At 37.9% G+C, this 13,352-nt stretch overlaps 1 protein-coding gene across 1 annotated transcript in view; it reads right to left on the reverse strand.

Moving 5' to 3' along the window:
- Nucleotides 1–1,826: 1,826 nt before the first annotated feature.
- Nucleotides 1,827–13,352, reverse strand: part of LOC106867547 (kinase D-interacting substrate of 220 kDa) — a 36,200-nt gene continuing 24,674 nt past the window's right edge. The window contains 11 exon segments of the mRNA XM_052972487.2: nt 1,827–3,138; nt 4,323–4,642; nt 4,811–4,998; nt 5,822–5,943; nt 5,945–5,985; nt 7,752–7,932; nt 8,614–9,305; nt 10,248–10,396; nt 11,500–11,653; nt 12,032–12,211; nt 13,012–13,173. Of these exon segments, the coding sequence (XP_052828447.1) occupies nt 2,038–3,138; nt 4,323–4,642; nt 4,811–4,998; nt 5,822–5,943; nt 5,945–5,985; nt 7,752–7,932; nt 8,614–9,305; nt 10,248–10,396; nt 11,500–11,653; nt 12,032–12,211; nt 13,012–13,173 (3,290 nt within the window). The 3' untranslated portion in view covers nt 1,827–2,037.

Here is a 13,352-nt window from a genome sequence, read left to right on the forward strand (position 1 = left end):
TCACATTAATTTCACAAGCAGGCTGTTCCATTGATTGGATCAACTGGAACCCTCATCGTCGTAACCAATGGAGTGTCAGTTACTTTCTGCTCCTTTAAACTACTAAGGAGTATTACCCTATCTATCAAGGCTCAAGTGATTCATCTGTTTTCCCTCCACTTTATTATCCCTATTCTATCTCATTCTTCCAACCCTTCACAAAACACTTTACCCAGTCATTCTTCTCCACTGCTACAAACCTTTGGAATCCATCCCTTTCCAAAGCTTTTCTAATGAGTGTTGACTTACAAAAGTTCAAATTGAACATCATCTGCGGAAATCTCACCAACCAGGGATGACTGACAAAGGTCATGAATGGTGCTGCCTCTCTTATTTCTGTGCATACCATATAAAGGTTCTTAATTATTTATCTACCCTACTTATGTATCAAATCTAGATGAGATTACCGTTGTCTTGTATTACTTCTTATACAGCCTTGAGAAAATCTCCATTCTACAATCATACACATTTTAATCATCTTTTCATTTCCTTCTCCTCCACTTAGGCCAATCTGCTGAATGCTTAGATTCCTTTATGAATATTTCCTTGTGTCTATCAGTTTTTGTAAACTCAGTTCTTTTCACTTTCTCTCTCTCTGACTATATTATGTCATTGGTTGAGAGAGAGAGAGAGAGAGAATGCAGTGTTGCAGCAAACATAACTGTGTAAATGTAATGGCCAGCAAATAGAGCAGTTTGATAGGAAATGACAAGGATTGTAGCTGCTGTGGATGTGGGAGACAAATACACTGTCAATTGGTGAGTGAAAGAAAGGGGGTATAAGTGGGTGAAGAGGAAGATAAAGGTAGAAAGAAGGAGAGAGTCTATAATTGGGGCGAAGGTGAAGATGAAGATAGAAAGCCATGTAGGGTTGAGAAATAGAAATGGATGCTGAAAACGAAAAGTAGGGTGTAGAAATTGAAGATGGAACAAATGAAACAAATAACAAAGAGAGAAATGGGAAATGATGATAGGGAGAAAGAGAGAAAGGCATATTTTAGTGATTTTTTTAACTAAAAATCTCGACTTGGTATAATATTCAGAAGGAAAGAAAAGGTTTTAGATATTATAATTTTCATTCTTTGGGGTAATATTTGAAAAGGGATGATTTGTGTTGAAATTTTCTCCTGAATTTTTGCCAAATTCACAGAACTAAGAGAGAGAAATATGTAAGACAAGGGAAATAACTCCTTAACCACACTACCATGCCTCTGCCTACAGAAAACGAAAAATTTTCTTTTTAATTAGACACAAGAATGAATTACAGTGTCTCATTTGGTGTATTAACTCCAGTACCTTAGTGGTACTTTAATTTTATGACCTTCGAATTCACCATAGCTGGATTTGAACCCACAAATTTGAGGTACCAATGTAAATACCAAATCTAGTCTGACTTACTAACAGAAAAGTTTACCTTTTCTCTCACCCCAGGTTCCCTGGGTAAAAGAGCCCAAAAAAATGATTTTCCATATAATATTGTTTCAGTGTCACTACAATGCATTTTCTGTCTCTCATATTGAAATAAAATGCTAAACAGAGGGCAACATTGTCCTTACTATTTGTTTTTCTCTTTGCTTTATTGTCCTTATTACTTGTTTTTCTTTTTGCTTTATCGCCAATACTGGTGCTTGTGGTGCCAGCTGAACCAGCAGTTACTATCTGGTTTTCCAATGCAGAAAATACTGGCCAATAAAGTGACTGCTGGGCTAGTTGTAGCTGTGGCTGGTGGCCGAAATAGCAGCCGCTGGAGTTCTGAGCGTTATATTAATAATGACAATAACAATGAAATGTAGTTAAATTCAATTGGAATCATTTATTTATATTTCCTATGTTTTACATTACCCTTTCCCAATTTTAATTAGAAGTTGAAAATAATCAACTTCTGATAGTTCTTTTCCTAATTGCTGTTGCTTTAGCAACAATCTCCAGTTAAAGAGTTCCACAGGAATTATAAAATACTGTGAATATTATTTGAACTGTGTGATATCACTGGATACATCTATAGCATTTCGTGATCTTCAATATCAGTAACACCCGAACCGGATCGTCTTTTTGCGTTTGTATTTTGTACAGATCTTGATTTAGAATCTTGGACAAATTGGATAAAACTAGATTGTTCAGAATGGGATTGTGGTTGCAAGTCTTGCATGGATATCATTGTAGGGACAGCATTAGGATCTGTAGAGTCTGTATACTCAGCTATCTTCATCACCACAGGACGGTTACATACAAGGTCAGATGATACTTCTTTAGAATGGGGTAGTTTTAAACCTGATTCACCAAAAGTATGGGTGTTTAACTGTCCAAGAGAACGACTGGTGGGGATCAATGTGACAGAAGCAAAAATGTCGTCACTTGAGGCTTGCTGTAGAAGAGGAGCCGAGTCTGTTTGATCAAGAGATTCATCAGTATCTTCTAAGTAGAAACTGCTTGTCACAGCCAGAGAGTCGGTCTTCAAGTCATCCAGTTCTGTATCGATATCAAGAGCACAGTGTGACAATGGATACTTTGAATCTTGCTGAGTATGGATGGACACCTCAGATGAAACATCCATTTCATTTTTACTATCATCCATTACAGTCTCTGTAAAATCTTCAATCACTTCCCTTAACATACCACATTCCATGTCCATCTGGGCATAAAGACTATTTACACGTTTCGGTTGGATTGGAGACAGGAGACTGCTCGAAGTTTCCTCCTCATATTGCTCTTCTAACGGACATTCTAAAATAGAATCTGAATCTTGGTTACGTGACAAGAGAGGGTCACTGGGTTTGGATTTCATTTGTGAAAAATGATTGTTCCGGCTTGAAGAAGGAGTTTCTGCAGTGTTTGATCGATAATTAGGGCTCAAAAGTTGAGCAACTTCCTGATCTCGTAATTCCTGAACCATAGCTCGAAACAATTGCCAGTCTCCGAATCGCATACACATGACACATTTGAGTTCATCAAAATCACAGCAGAGAAGGACAAGGCCACTAATGTTGTTAGTTTCTACCAATTTGGAGTAAGCGATGAGGTTTTCTTCTTTAATACCTTGAATTTTGGAGAGAAGGTTGCAAACATCCTGCACACTGTAACTGCTGATCCTCTTCTGTGACTGACAAAGAGAAATACAAAACATTTATTAGGACACAGACTTACATAAAAAAGATCAACAGTTGTCTATTCAACTTTCTTTTCATTGTAAAATATGATAAATAGGTGTTTTATTATTTGTCATAAGTGGGACATTTCTGGGGCAACACACACACACACACACACACACACACACACACTTTCTGGGGCAAACACACACACACATGATGGGCTTTGTTCAGCTTCCCTCTATTACATCAACTAACATGGCTTTGGTTGGCCTTGAGCTATAGTAGAAGACATCCAAAGCACTGCACAGTGGAACTGAACCCAAGACCTTATGGTTGGAAAGCAAGCTTCTTACCCACACAGCCACATCTTCCTCTGGGTTGGTCTAAATGAAATTTTAAGATGGTAGGTTTCAATCTTGCAGTAAACAGATGACAAATAACGCTGTCATTGTTACACTTGATTTGGATGGAACTCAGCTTTGTAATTCTATAGAAACACTAATTGACTTCAGTTCATTATTCTTATTAAAAATACTAATTAATAAAATATAAAGGACCACTGCAGTCCTTTCTATTCAAGGATACACTTAAAGCCTCACTGAAGAGCTTTGAGACCAACCTTGGCATCTGGGAAATGCAATCAGAAGACCACCCTGTCAGGTGAGGTTGCACCAACAAAATGTGAGCTATGCAAGTCCAGAGCCATCTCGGTGCCTTCAGTCCCAACAGATCACCACTGCCTGACCTGAGGCAGAGACTTCTGAACACACATTGGATTAATCAGCCATTGCCGGACATATTGCGACCTGTTTTCTTCCATGCAATGTCCTTGGTCATTGTTGACAACGATGGATGTTGTTGGTGTTATTATCATTATTTTTTAAAAATTTTTATTGCCCATAGGGGGCTAAACATAGAGAGGACAAACAAAGGGATTAAGTCGATTACATCGACCCCAGTGCTTACTGGTACTTATTTAATCGACCCCGAAAGGATGAAAGGCAAAGTCATTATTATTATTATTATTCTTTACCAAATACTCATGAGATATTTCTGACTACATCCTGATTTACCTTCTACTATGGAAATAGAGAAATAGTCTGGTTTCACCCTTTGCTCTGTAACTAGGCTGGTACCACCACCCTCTAAAACTAACAAATTCTTTGTTATGAATGAAAAAAAATGTTGTTCTAACCTTTGGCAATATTGGTGGAATCGTCAATTGATGTGGTGGTGGTATTGGGTGCGGACCTACTGGCTGTGATATTAGATATGAACCAGATGAAGTTGTAAACATGGTAGGATGAGATATCGGAACAGGCTGATTACATGGCGCCATGAAACGATTTGATGCTGAGGAAGGTAAGACAGTAGGATATAAACCTCGCAGACCAAGGTCTCCATCTCCCCGAGGACCAATTAATGACGGTGCTGGTGAAGGGCCGGAAGGTATCACAGGATAAATGGAATTATAAGAATATTCAGATCGTTGAAGATCCATATTTTTTTTAGTTTCTGAAATATAAACAAAATATAAAGAGAATAGTGAAGTGATTTAATGCTCTGAATAATTTAAATATTTTTTTGTAAGCTAATTAGCCGCATATTCTATATGTCTGTATGACAAAATAACTACTACAAGGACTACAACAGGTTATATGATAAAGACAGATCAGTACAAACCTCGAATAAGTTTTCTTAAGTAAGGATCTAAATTAATGGTACATGGCAAGAATTTCTTCAGATCCCCAACATTCAAAATTGGTTGGTTTCGATTGGAATTAGCAAGAAAAACCTCCAGTTTCCGGACATCTTTGTCAATTTCAAGGAGAGGATCAATGTCACGGGATGTTGGAATTTTGTTTGCAACTCTGAGGAAAACAGAAAACAATATAAGCTAATAAAAAATATAAGCTACTAATTACAAATATTGATCTGGAAGTAAATGAGAGAAGAGAGGATAATGAGACACAGGAATTGTAAGATTAAGGTACTGGATTACTCACAAGGGAAGCAGTTCAAACTTCTGGTACATGCTGAATATTATTTTAGCAAGTTTAAAGTGATTTCTTTTGTGCTGTAACATTTACCATTTCTGTGATGCGCCCCCCCCCCCCCCACCTCTGCCTTCATGCCCAAAACATGTGCTTATTTTGCTCAATGATTAACCCAGTGCTGGATGATACAGTTAGTAGATCAGGAGGGGGAAAGTAACAGATAGTTAGATATAGGAGCAGAAGTGAAAGTAGTGAGCGGTGGACAAAAGAGGAGCAGTTTGATGGGACATAAACTGGTACTCTGTCAGTTATGATGAGGGTTCCAGTTGATCAGAGCAATGGAACAGCTTGCTCATGAAATTAATGTGCAAGGGGTGAGCACTGCAGACATGTGTACCCTTAATGTACTTCTCAAGGAGATTCAGCGCGACACAGAATGTGACAAGGCTGGCCCCATTGAATTACAGGTACTACTCATTTTTACCAGCTGAGTGGACTGGAGCAATGTGAAATAAAGTGCCTTGCTCAAGGACATAACACATCACTAGGAATTGAACTCCTGACCATATGATGGTAAGCTTAATAACCTCACCACTAAGCTATGTCACTTCACAACGGGAAATGATGCGGCTTAAAATATTTCTTCCTGTCTTGATACTGTTAATACAGAATTATAGCTTACACATCAATCACTTACTTTTTGTAAATAGAAATCAAAGTGGTTGAGTCATCCATGTTTTCTGTATCTTCAAACTCTAGAATTACCCATGAGGCATGATAAGGCCACTGTTCCACCAAATTGATCCATGCGGCAAGGCGGGTACCAACTAAATTCTATACCATATGCTCGGAGAAGACGTCCTGTATTGGAAGAGAAGAAAGTTCATTATTTCAGTTCTTTAGGAACAGTTGGAAACCAATAGAAGATGATTGTAGTTAATGTGGTTAAGGTGTAACGGTTATTTATGTGCCATTGTTAATGCATTGCAGATGCCGTTGCCAATGTGTTGTTTAATGTTACTAAGGTGTTGTTAAATGTGTCACCATTGTTTCTGAGACTGTTGCTAGTGTTGTCATGCTTCCTGAAATTCACCAACAATACACCTGATGCCCTTTTCCTTTTAAATGACTGATGCATTACTTACCTCCAGTGCACATTCTACCTATTGTCCATGCTCTTTTGGCTACTTTTTCTAATGAGTTGTAGTGCACCTGAACACTGTACACAATAAGTTTATTATTATTATTTTTATGTTGTTGTTGATTATGTTACTGTCCAGCTGATTGAGCAACTGGAACATTCATATGTAGAAATCGACATAAAGAGTTCATTATATACACATGTCTATGTATGGACACGCATACACACTACGTATTTATCCATCTGTATAAATACATGTATACAGACCTAAGCAAAGCATAGCTGTGCAGTAAGTTTGCTTCCCATCTACATGGTTCTGGGTTCAGTTCCACTGTGTGGTACCTTGGGGAAGTGTCTTCTATATCTTTGTGCTGACCAAAGCCTTGTGAGTGCATTTGGTAGACAGAAATTGAAAGAACCCATTATACACACTGGACTGAGATCCCCTTTGACAGACCCCTGATATTTAAAATAAAGTGTTAACACTTATAATATGCAAATTAGTATCCCCAGTTTTCTGCAGTTACTGTAATTGTTGAGCATATAAACAGATTGGCTGCTTGTTTCTCTGGGATTAGTGAAATTGATGTGGACGACTCTGATGAGAGTTCAATAAGATTCAAAAATCGTTTAAGGTTGTTCATAATTTTTTCCATCTACAGAGAAACAGCTTAATTAGCCCTACTTACAAAAGTACTATATAGGTCACACACACACACACACTAAAGTCACCCGACAGTACATCAAACTTCCATAAATACTATCTGTAATTCTGTATTGACTTGAATGGGAAAATGTGTCGCACAAGGACTTCAGTTTGACCAATTTTCATGATGTTTCATATTTAGATGCTTTTATTAAATTCATTCAGTTGTTAATCATAAATAAATCTTGGAATTAAATGGTTTTGATTTACTGTCAACTGACTTTTGGCCAACCCCATGTGTGTATATATATATATATATATGGGGTGGGGCACTAATGGTTAGAGTGTCGTACTCACAATCATTAGATCGTGGTTTCAATTCCCAGACTGGCAGTGTGATGTGTCCTTGTGCAAGACACTTCATTTCATATTGTTCCAGTCCACTTGACCGTAAATGAGTAACTCCAGAGAATGTTGTGATTTTAGTCACTCAAGCACTATGGAAACCAACCTGAGGAGTCAAGACCTAGGGCTACACAGCTACAGAACTACACAGCTTTCTATTGACCCCTTAGCATTCAGACTATTCTGTCAAATGTAAATTTTTATTTATTCACTTTGTTTTGAATTAATCTTGCATTGTCTTAGAGCTTTCAGATTTTTATGAGGTAACTGTTGATTTTTAGAATGATATTGTAGGGTAGACATGAGGGGCCAGATCTGGCCAGGTTGAATATAAAACAGGTAGAATATTTAAGCTGGATACATATACAAAGTTAAAGCACATTTGTTCTTCCCTTGACGAGTGTCATTCTAGCCACCACAGCACCAGATGCTCACCTGTAACTGCAACAATGTTTAATAAACGTCGCATGCTTCGAGGGTTGATATCACTGAAGTAATCGTTTTTAACCAAAGTGTGTGAAAGATCAAAGGTCGAGGTGGTCGTGTTGGACAGTTGGAGACTGGCTGTACGCCATTGTTTGAGCTTCTTCAGTTTTGATTCTGCTGGTTCCTGATGCTGCACACAAAACAGGAATGATAGAATTTAAATAATGTTGTACAAAGCCAGTGTGAGTATGATTGGTTTATAAATTCAGACATTTATTCATCAATTACTGGAAAAATAGATTTTTTTACTTATTTTACATATTTACGGTTTTTTTATTTACACACACACACATGTATTTTCCCCACTCTTCTTAACATAAAACCAATGGTAGCCTTAATTCACAAATAAACAATACACACACACATACAAGGAAGGGCTGAAAAGTTCCTGGTTTTAAGGGTATTGTGAAAGGCCTGGTTGGAGGCCCAACCTTCTGAGTTCTTTTGCAGGGCTTAGAAAAACTGAACGACTGCTGCAATATGTGTGAATCTGAGAGAGAAATATGTTGAATAAAATCATAATTAACTGATTCTCCTGTTAATGGCACAGATGCTAAAAATTAATTGAAACAAAGGCCATGTATTTCAAAACAAATATGGTAATGAAAGGGTTAATAAATTAACTGAAATAATAAATAATATTGTTCATAACACCATTTCTGTAAAGAGAGTATTGTTAAAGCCACTTTTACCCTCATGCATTGCCTGACCCTTCACACAGCTATTAACTCCTGCTAGTTCCCCACTTAGACACATACACACTCATTCCAACAAAGAAAACCCAAAATTGTGAAACCAGTTGAAGAATTACCTTAAGTTTTCCTGGAGAATCTGTATAATCTGCTGTACTGAATGAGCTGAAAAGTAGTGAGTCCCCTTTCTGGACACGTAATCCCTGACTCTGTAGGAAGAATGGTAAATGTACAATGTTTCTTAGGTAGTCGTAACCATGAACATTGGAGTCCAGAACAGACACTCGAAGATTCTGCTCGATTCCTTTAATGATGATATGAGGATCGACAGCTAGAATGGTGATAAATGGAGAGTTGTCGTCGGAGAACAAAGTCTTGACCGTGTCCAGCACACTCAGTACTTTGCCCTGCTCACAGCTGTCGAGGCCGTCGACGATAACTACAAGTCTGGTTTGAGTTCCAGTGAATGAATCTAAGCAAAGGACCATTTTACTCATAAGATCAACTTCATGTTTCAGCTTCTGCATGAACCCGTCCATCTTTAGCAATTCGAGTTGGTCGGCAGCTCGAACGATCCGTTTCTTCTGTGATACAGTCAGTGATAGCAAAGCACGTCCCCATGTATGGATGTTCATAATGAAAGACAAGACAACTATACTGAACAAAGTGATTGTTGCTGCATTTATTGACGTGTTCTTGGTGCCGTTCTTCACAAGAAGATACAAGGAAATACAGAAACAGACAAACACCAACATCGCTATCACAAAGTAAGGGATACAGCAGGCAGTTTTAAATTTACCTTTGCCTTTTTCTACAAACAAAAAGAAACATTATAAATAGAAAGGAAACAAAACATACAAATAAGAATTTTCATTTAGTTGCATTCCATTTATTGGTCATATTTTATTGAGAAATATAGAAATGTCTAACAATTGATAAGAATAATTCTTTCTAAGGCAGTTAGCTGGTGGAATTGTTATGCTGGGCAAAATACTTTGTGGCATTTCGTCCATCTTCACGTTTTGAGTTCAATTTCCACTGAGGTTGACTTTGCCTTTCATTCTTTTGGGGTCGACAAAAAAGTACCAGTCGAGCACTAGGGTTGCATCATTTAGCAACTGCTTTCCATGCTGGTATGGGTTAGACGGTTCAACTGAAACTGGTAAGCTGGAGAGCTGTACCAGGTTCCAATTTGATTTGGCATGGTTTCTATGGCTGGATGCCTTTCTTAATGCCAACCACTCCAAGAATGTAATTGGTGCCTCTTACATGCCACCAGCATGAGGTGCCAGTTACGTGGCACCAGCATCAGCCATGACTACACTTGGCTTAACAAGTCTTCTGAAGTATGGCATATTGCCAAAGGTGTTGTAGAATGATATTGAGAGACCAGTTCTAGCCAGTTTGAACATAATACAGACAAAATATTTGGGTTGGAGATGGCTGGTTTAAAAGCTAAAGGATTAAAATGGGAAGTTTTTATCTAAGAACCAGGGTCAATCTCAGGCAGTTAGCTATTAAAAAGGTTAAACTTCATATCTGCAAACAACCAAAAGGCAGGTTGTTCAGGCTGACCGATAATCTATAGGAAGACAAAGTGCTCATTGGTGACCTGACAACCAAGACAGTATTAATTCAAATGTACTGCAGTGTAGATGATGTTTGAAGGAGACAAAATATGGTGAGGGTAAGGGTGGGTGGAGATGTGGATACATCAGTTGAGGAGGGGAATAAATGGGTTGATTATACTTACTGTAAGACTGTGTCTTGACTATACGGAATAGTCGAGCTACTACGACCCCATAAGATCGCTCTGCCTCATCACAAAGAGTCCCAATCATGGCAGCTAGGGACTTCTCACCTCCAACACTTGTCAAACGAGTACAGTCAGAGAAGAGAAATCTGAAAGTGAAAAATGTCAGAGTTGTATGACATCAAGATATCAAACTATATAAATGATGGTGAAGATTAGGTCAAAGTTGACTCACAAGACTTTATACTACTACTATACTAGCACTCCGTTGGTTACAATGATGAATGTTCCAGCCTGCTCATGAAATTAATGTGCAAGTGGCTGAGTATTCCACAGACATGTGTACCTTTAATGTAGTTCTCAGGGAGATCCAGTGTGACACAGAATGTGACAAGGCTGGCCCCTTTCAATTACAGGTATAACTCGCTTTTGCCAACTGAGTGAACTGGAGCAACGTGAAATAAAGTGTCTTGCTCAAGGACACAATATTCCATGAGGAATCGAACTCATGACCTTACGATTGTGAGCCAAACACCAAAACCACTAAGCCATACACCTTCACAAGACTTTATATAGATAGGATAGAAGATAGGGTATAAAAGAAGACACAGTTTAGTCATCCTTTGTAAAGTGTTATTAGTGGATGATACTGTGAGCTGGCAGAAGTGTTAGCATGTGTATCAGGACAATTACCCACCATAGGGCAATTCCCCCGACGACAATTATCCCACTTGGTTAATTACCCCCTTTCCAAGATATTAAGAAGTTACAAATCATCATCTGTTGTCCTCAGGGGTAATTGTCTTGGGGGAGTTATTGTCCATGGTGGTGGTGGTAGTGGGGTAAATGACCTAGACTCGTTAGCACGATAGGTAAATTACTTGGTGGTATTTCATCTGTCTTCACATTCTGAGTTCAAACTCTGCGAAGGTCAACTTTGCCTTTCATCCTTTTGGGGGTCAATTAAATAAATATCAATTGAGCACTGGGGTGGATGTAACTGATTTATCCCCACCCCACAAAATTGCCAGCCTTGAGCCAAAATTTGAAGCCTTTGTTAGATGATACTGCACACAGAGGTGTGTGTAGCATCCTGTGGTCTCAAGGTATAATAGAAGACACTACATACAGGTGTGTGGCATTTTGAGGCAGTACTTTCTACTGTAGGCATTGACTAATAATGTCTTGTGAGTGAAATTTGGTTGACAGGTAAAGAATTTAAATTTGCCCTTAAGCAAGCACTGAGCCTTACCTAACGTGAGGTACTTCATTAGAACTCAGTTTGCGAGGGTTCCAAAACAACAAGTACAGCAACATTTTCAAACTCTTCATCTGTCGTTGAAAAACGTGTGATATGCGTAAAGTGAATTGGTTGGAGTAACGGTGAGTAAAATATCTGATTACAGCTGAAAATATAAACAGAGACACATGTATATATATCATCATCATCACACACACACATATCTGAAAGAAGAAGCACACTCTAAGATGTAGAGCAATATATATTAAAAATGGGGGAGGCTACTTTATGGGATTACCATAGGTTTCCTGTTCATAAACAGTTTAGCTTTATGGTGTATTGTCAGATCCCCAAAACCTATTGGCCTGTTAAAAATTTTGGGGGATTTGGCGATACACCATAAAAATAAACCCTTTATGGATGGGAAACCTAAGATAATCCCATAACCAGCCTTCCCCATTTCTAATATATATATATGTATATATACATATTTACATGTATACACATTCATTCTGTACTGCAAAGAGTGCTGTAAAATACGTACCAAAAACGATAGCCTGTAAGAATAACAATCCAAATCCAACACTGATTCCAACAATCCAGTTGAAAGCTAAACTGAGGCCAAACCCGATGATAAAGTTTAAGAAGAAGAGGAAGAATATCAAAGTTTTTGTGAAATGGAAGTTGATTTTCTCATTCTGTTGTGTAAAAGATTTCATCTCCTCTGTAAAATATTGGGAAAACAGTGACAAAGATTTTAACACAGCATTTTATTGCAGCAAACTTTGTTACAACAACAACAACAACGGAATCTGGGGGAGGGGATAAGTCGATTACATCAACCCTCAGTACTCAATTGGTACATGTGAGAGAAAGGAGGGCAGTACAGTTCTATATTTAAGAGATGTGAAATTATTTACATTTGACAGATATTTGTCCTTATCGTGTTTGTTATTAGCACAATGTTTTGGCTGATATACCCTCCAGCCTTCATCAGGTGTCTTGGGGAAATTTCGAACCTGGGTTTCCATTCCTAAGGTATTTTTTGATGTTATAATTATTCAGGTCACTACCTGGAATTGAACTCGGAATCTTGGGGTTGGTAGCCCGCGCTCTTAACCACTACACCATATATCAATTAGCCTTCATACTATGATTAATGTTTTAAAACAGTTCAGACACGCAGTACAGCCGTGGTTCTCAATTGGGGTTCATAAAACCCTTGGGGTTTTATGGACATAAGATTTTGTTGTTAAAATGTATGCGCAATAAATTGGTAATTACTTCTGCAATGCACAAAATGTTTTAACAAGTTTTTTTATACGATTCCTAATAATATTTAATCATAAACATATAACAGAATTTTTATTAAACATTGAATGTCCATGAGGGTCCACCTGAACAAAATAGGAATCAAAGGGATCCAGAGGTAAAAAATGGTTAGGAAGCACTGCTCTATACTATGATCAAGGTATTAGGATCACCAAAGACAATTCAGGTCCCCTCTGAACAATTCAAACTTACTTTGTAATTTGTTGATTAAAAAAGATTTTCCACTGCCCCACTTAGCATAGAGTCCAACTGTTATTGGCATACTTAATGACGGTTCACTCAATACATCTGCCAAGGCACTACTGTAGATTTCATAACCAAGAAGGTTTTCAGCATCATTAGCATTCAAGTTTCCTGGAAATAGTAAAGTATTTTAAAGAATATAATTAATAGACATGGAGGATTGGTATATACGAGCGGGTGCTGAAAAGTTCCTGGCTTTGGGTAAAAGAAAATACAGGAGGATCAGTTAATTATTGATTTTATTCAACATATTCCCCTCTCAGATTCACACACTCATTGCAGTGGTCCTT

The sequence above is a fragment of the Octopus bimaculoides genome, chromosome 13 (genome assembly GCF_046866305.1).
Source record: "Octopus bimaculoides isolate indiv1 chromosome 13, ASM4686630v1, whole genome shotgun sequence".
In the NCBI taxonomy this organism is placed as follows: domain Eukaryota; kingdom Metazoa; phylum Mollusca; class Cephalopoda; order Octopoda; family Octopodidae; genus Octopus; species Octopus bimaculoides.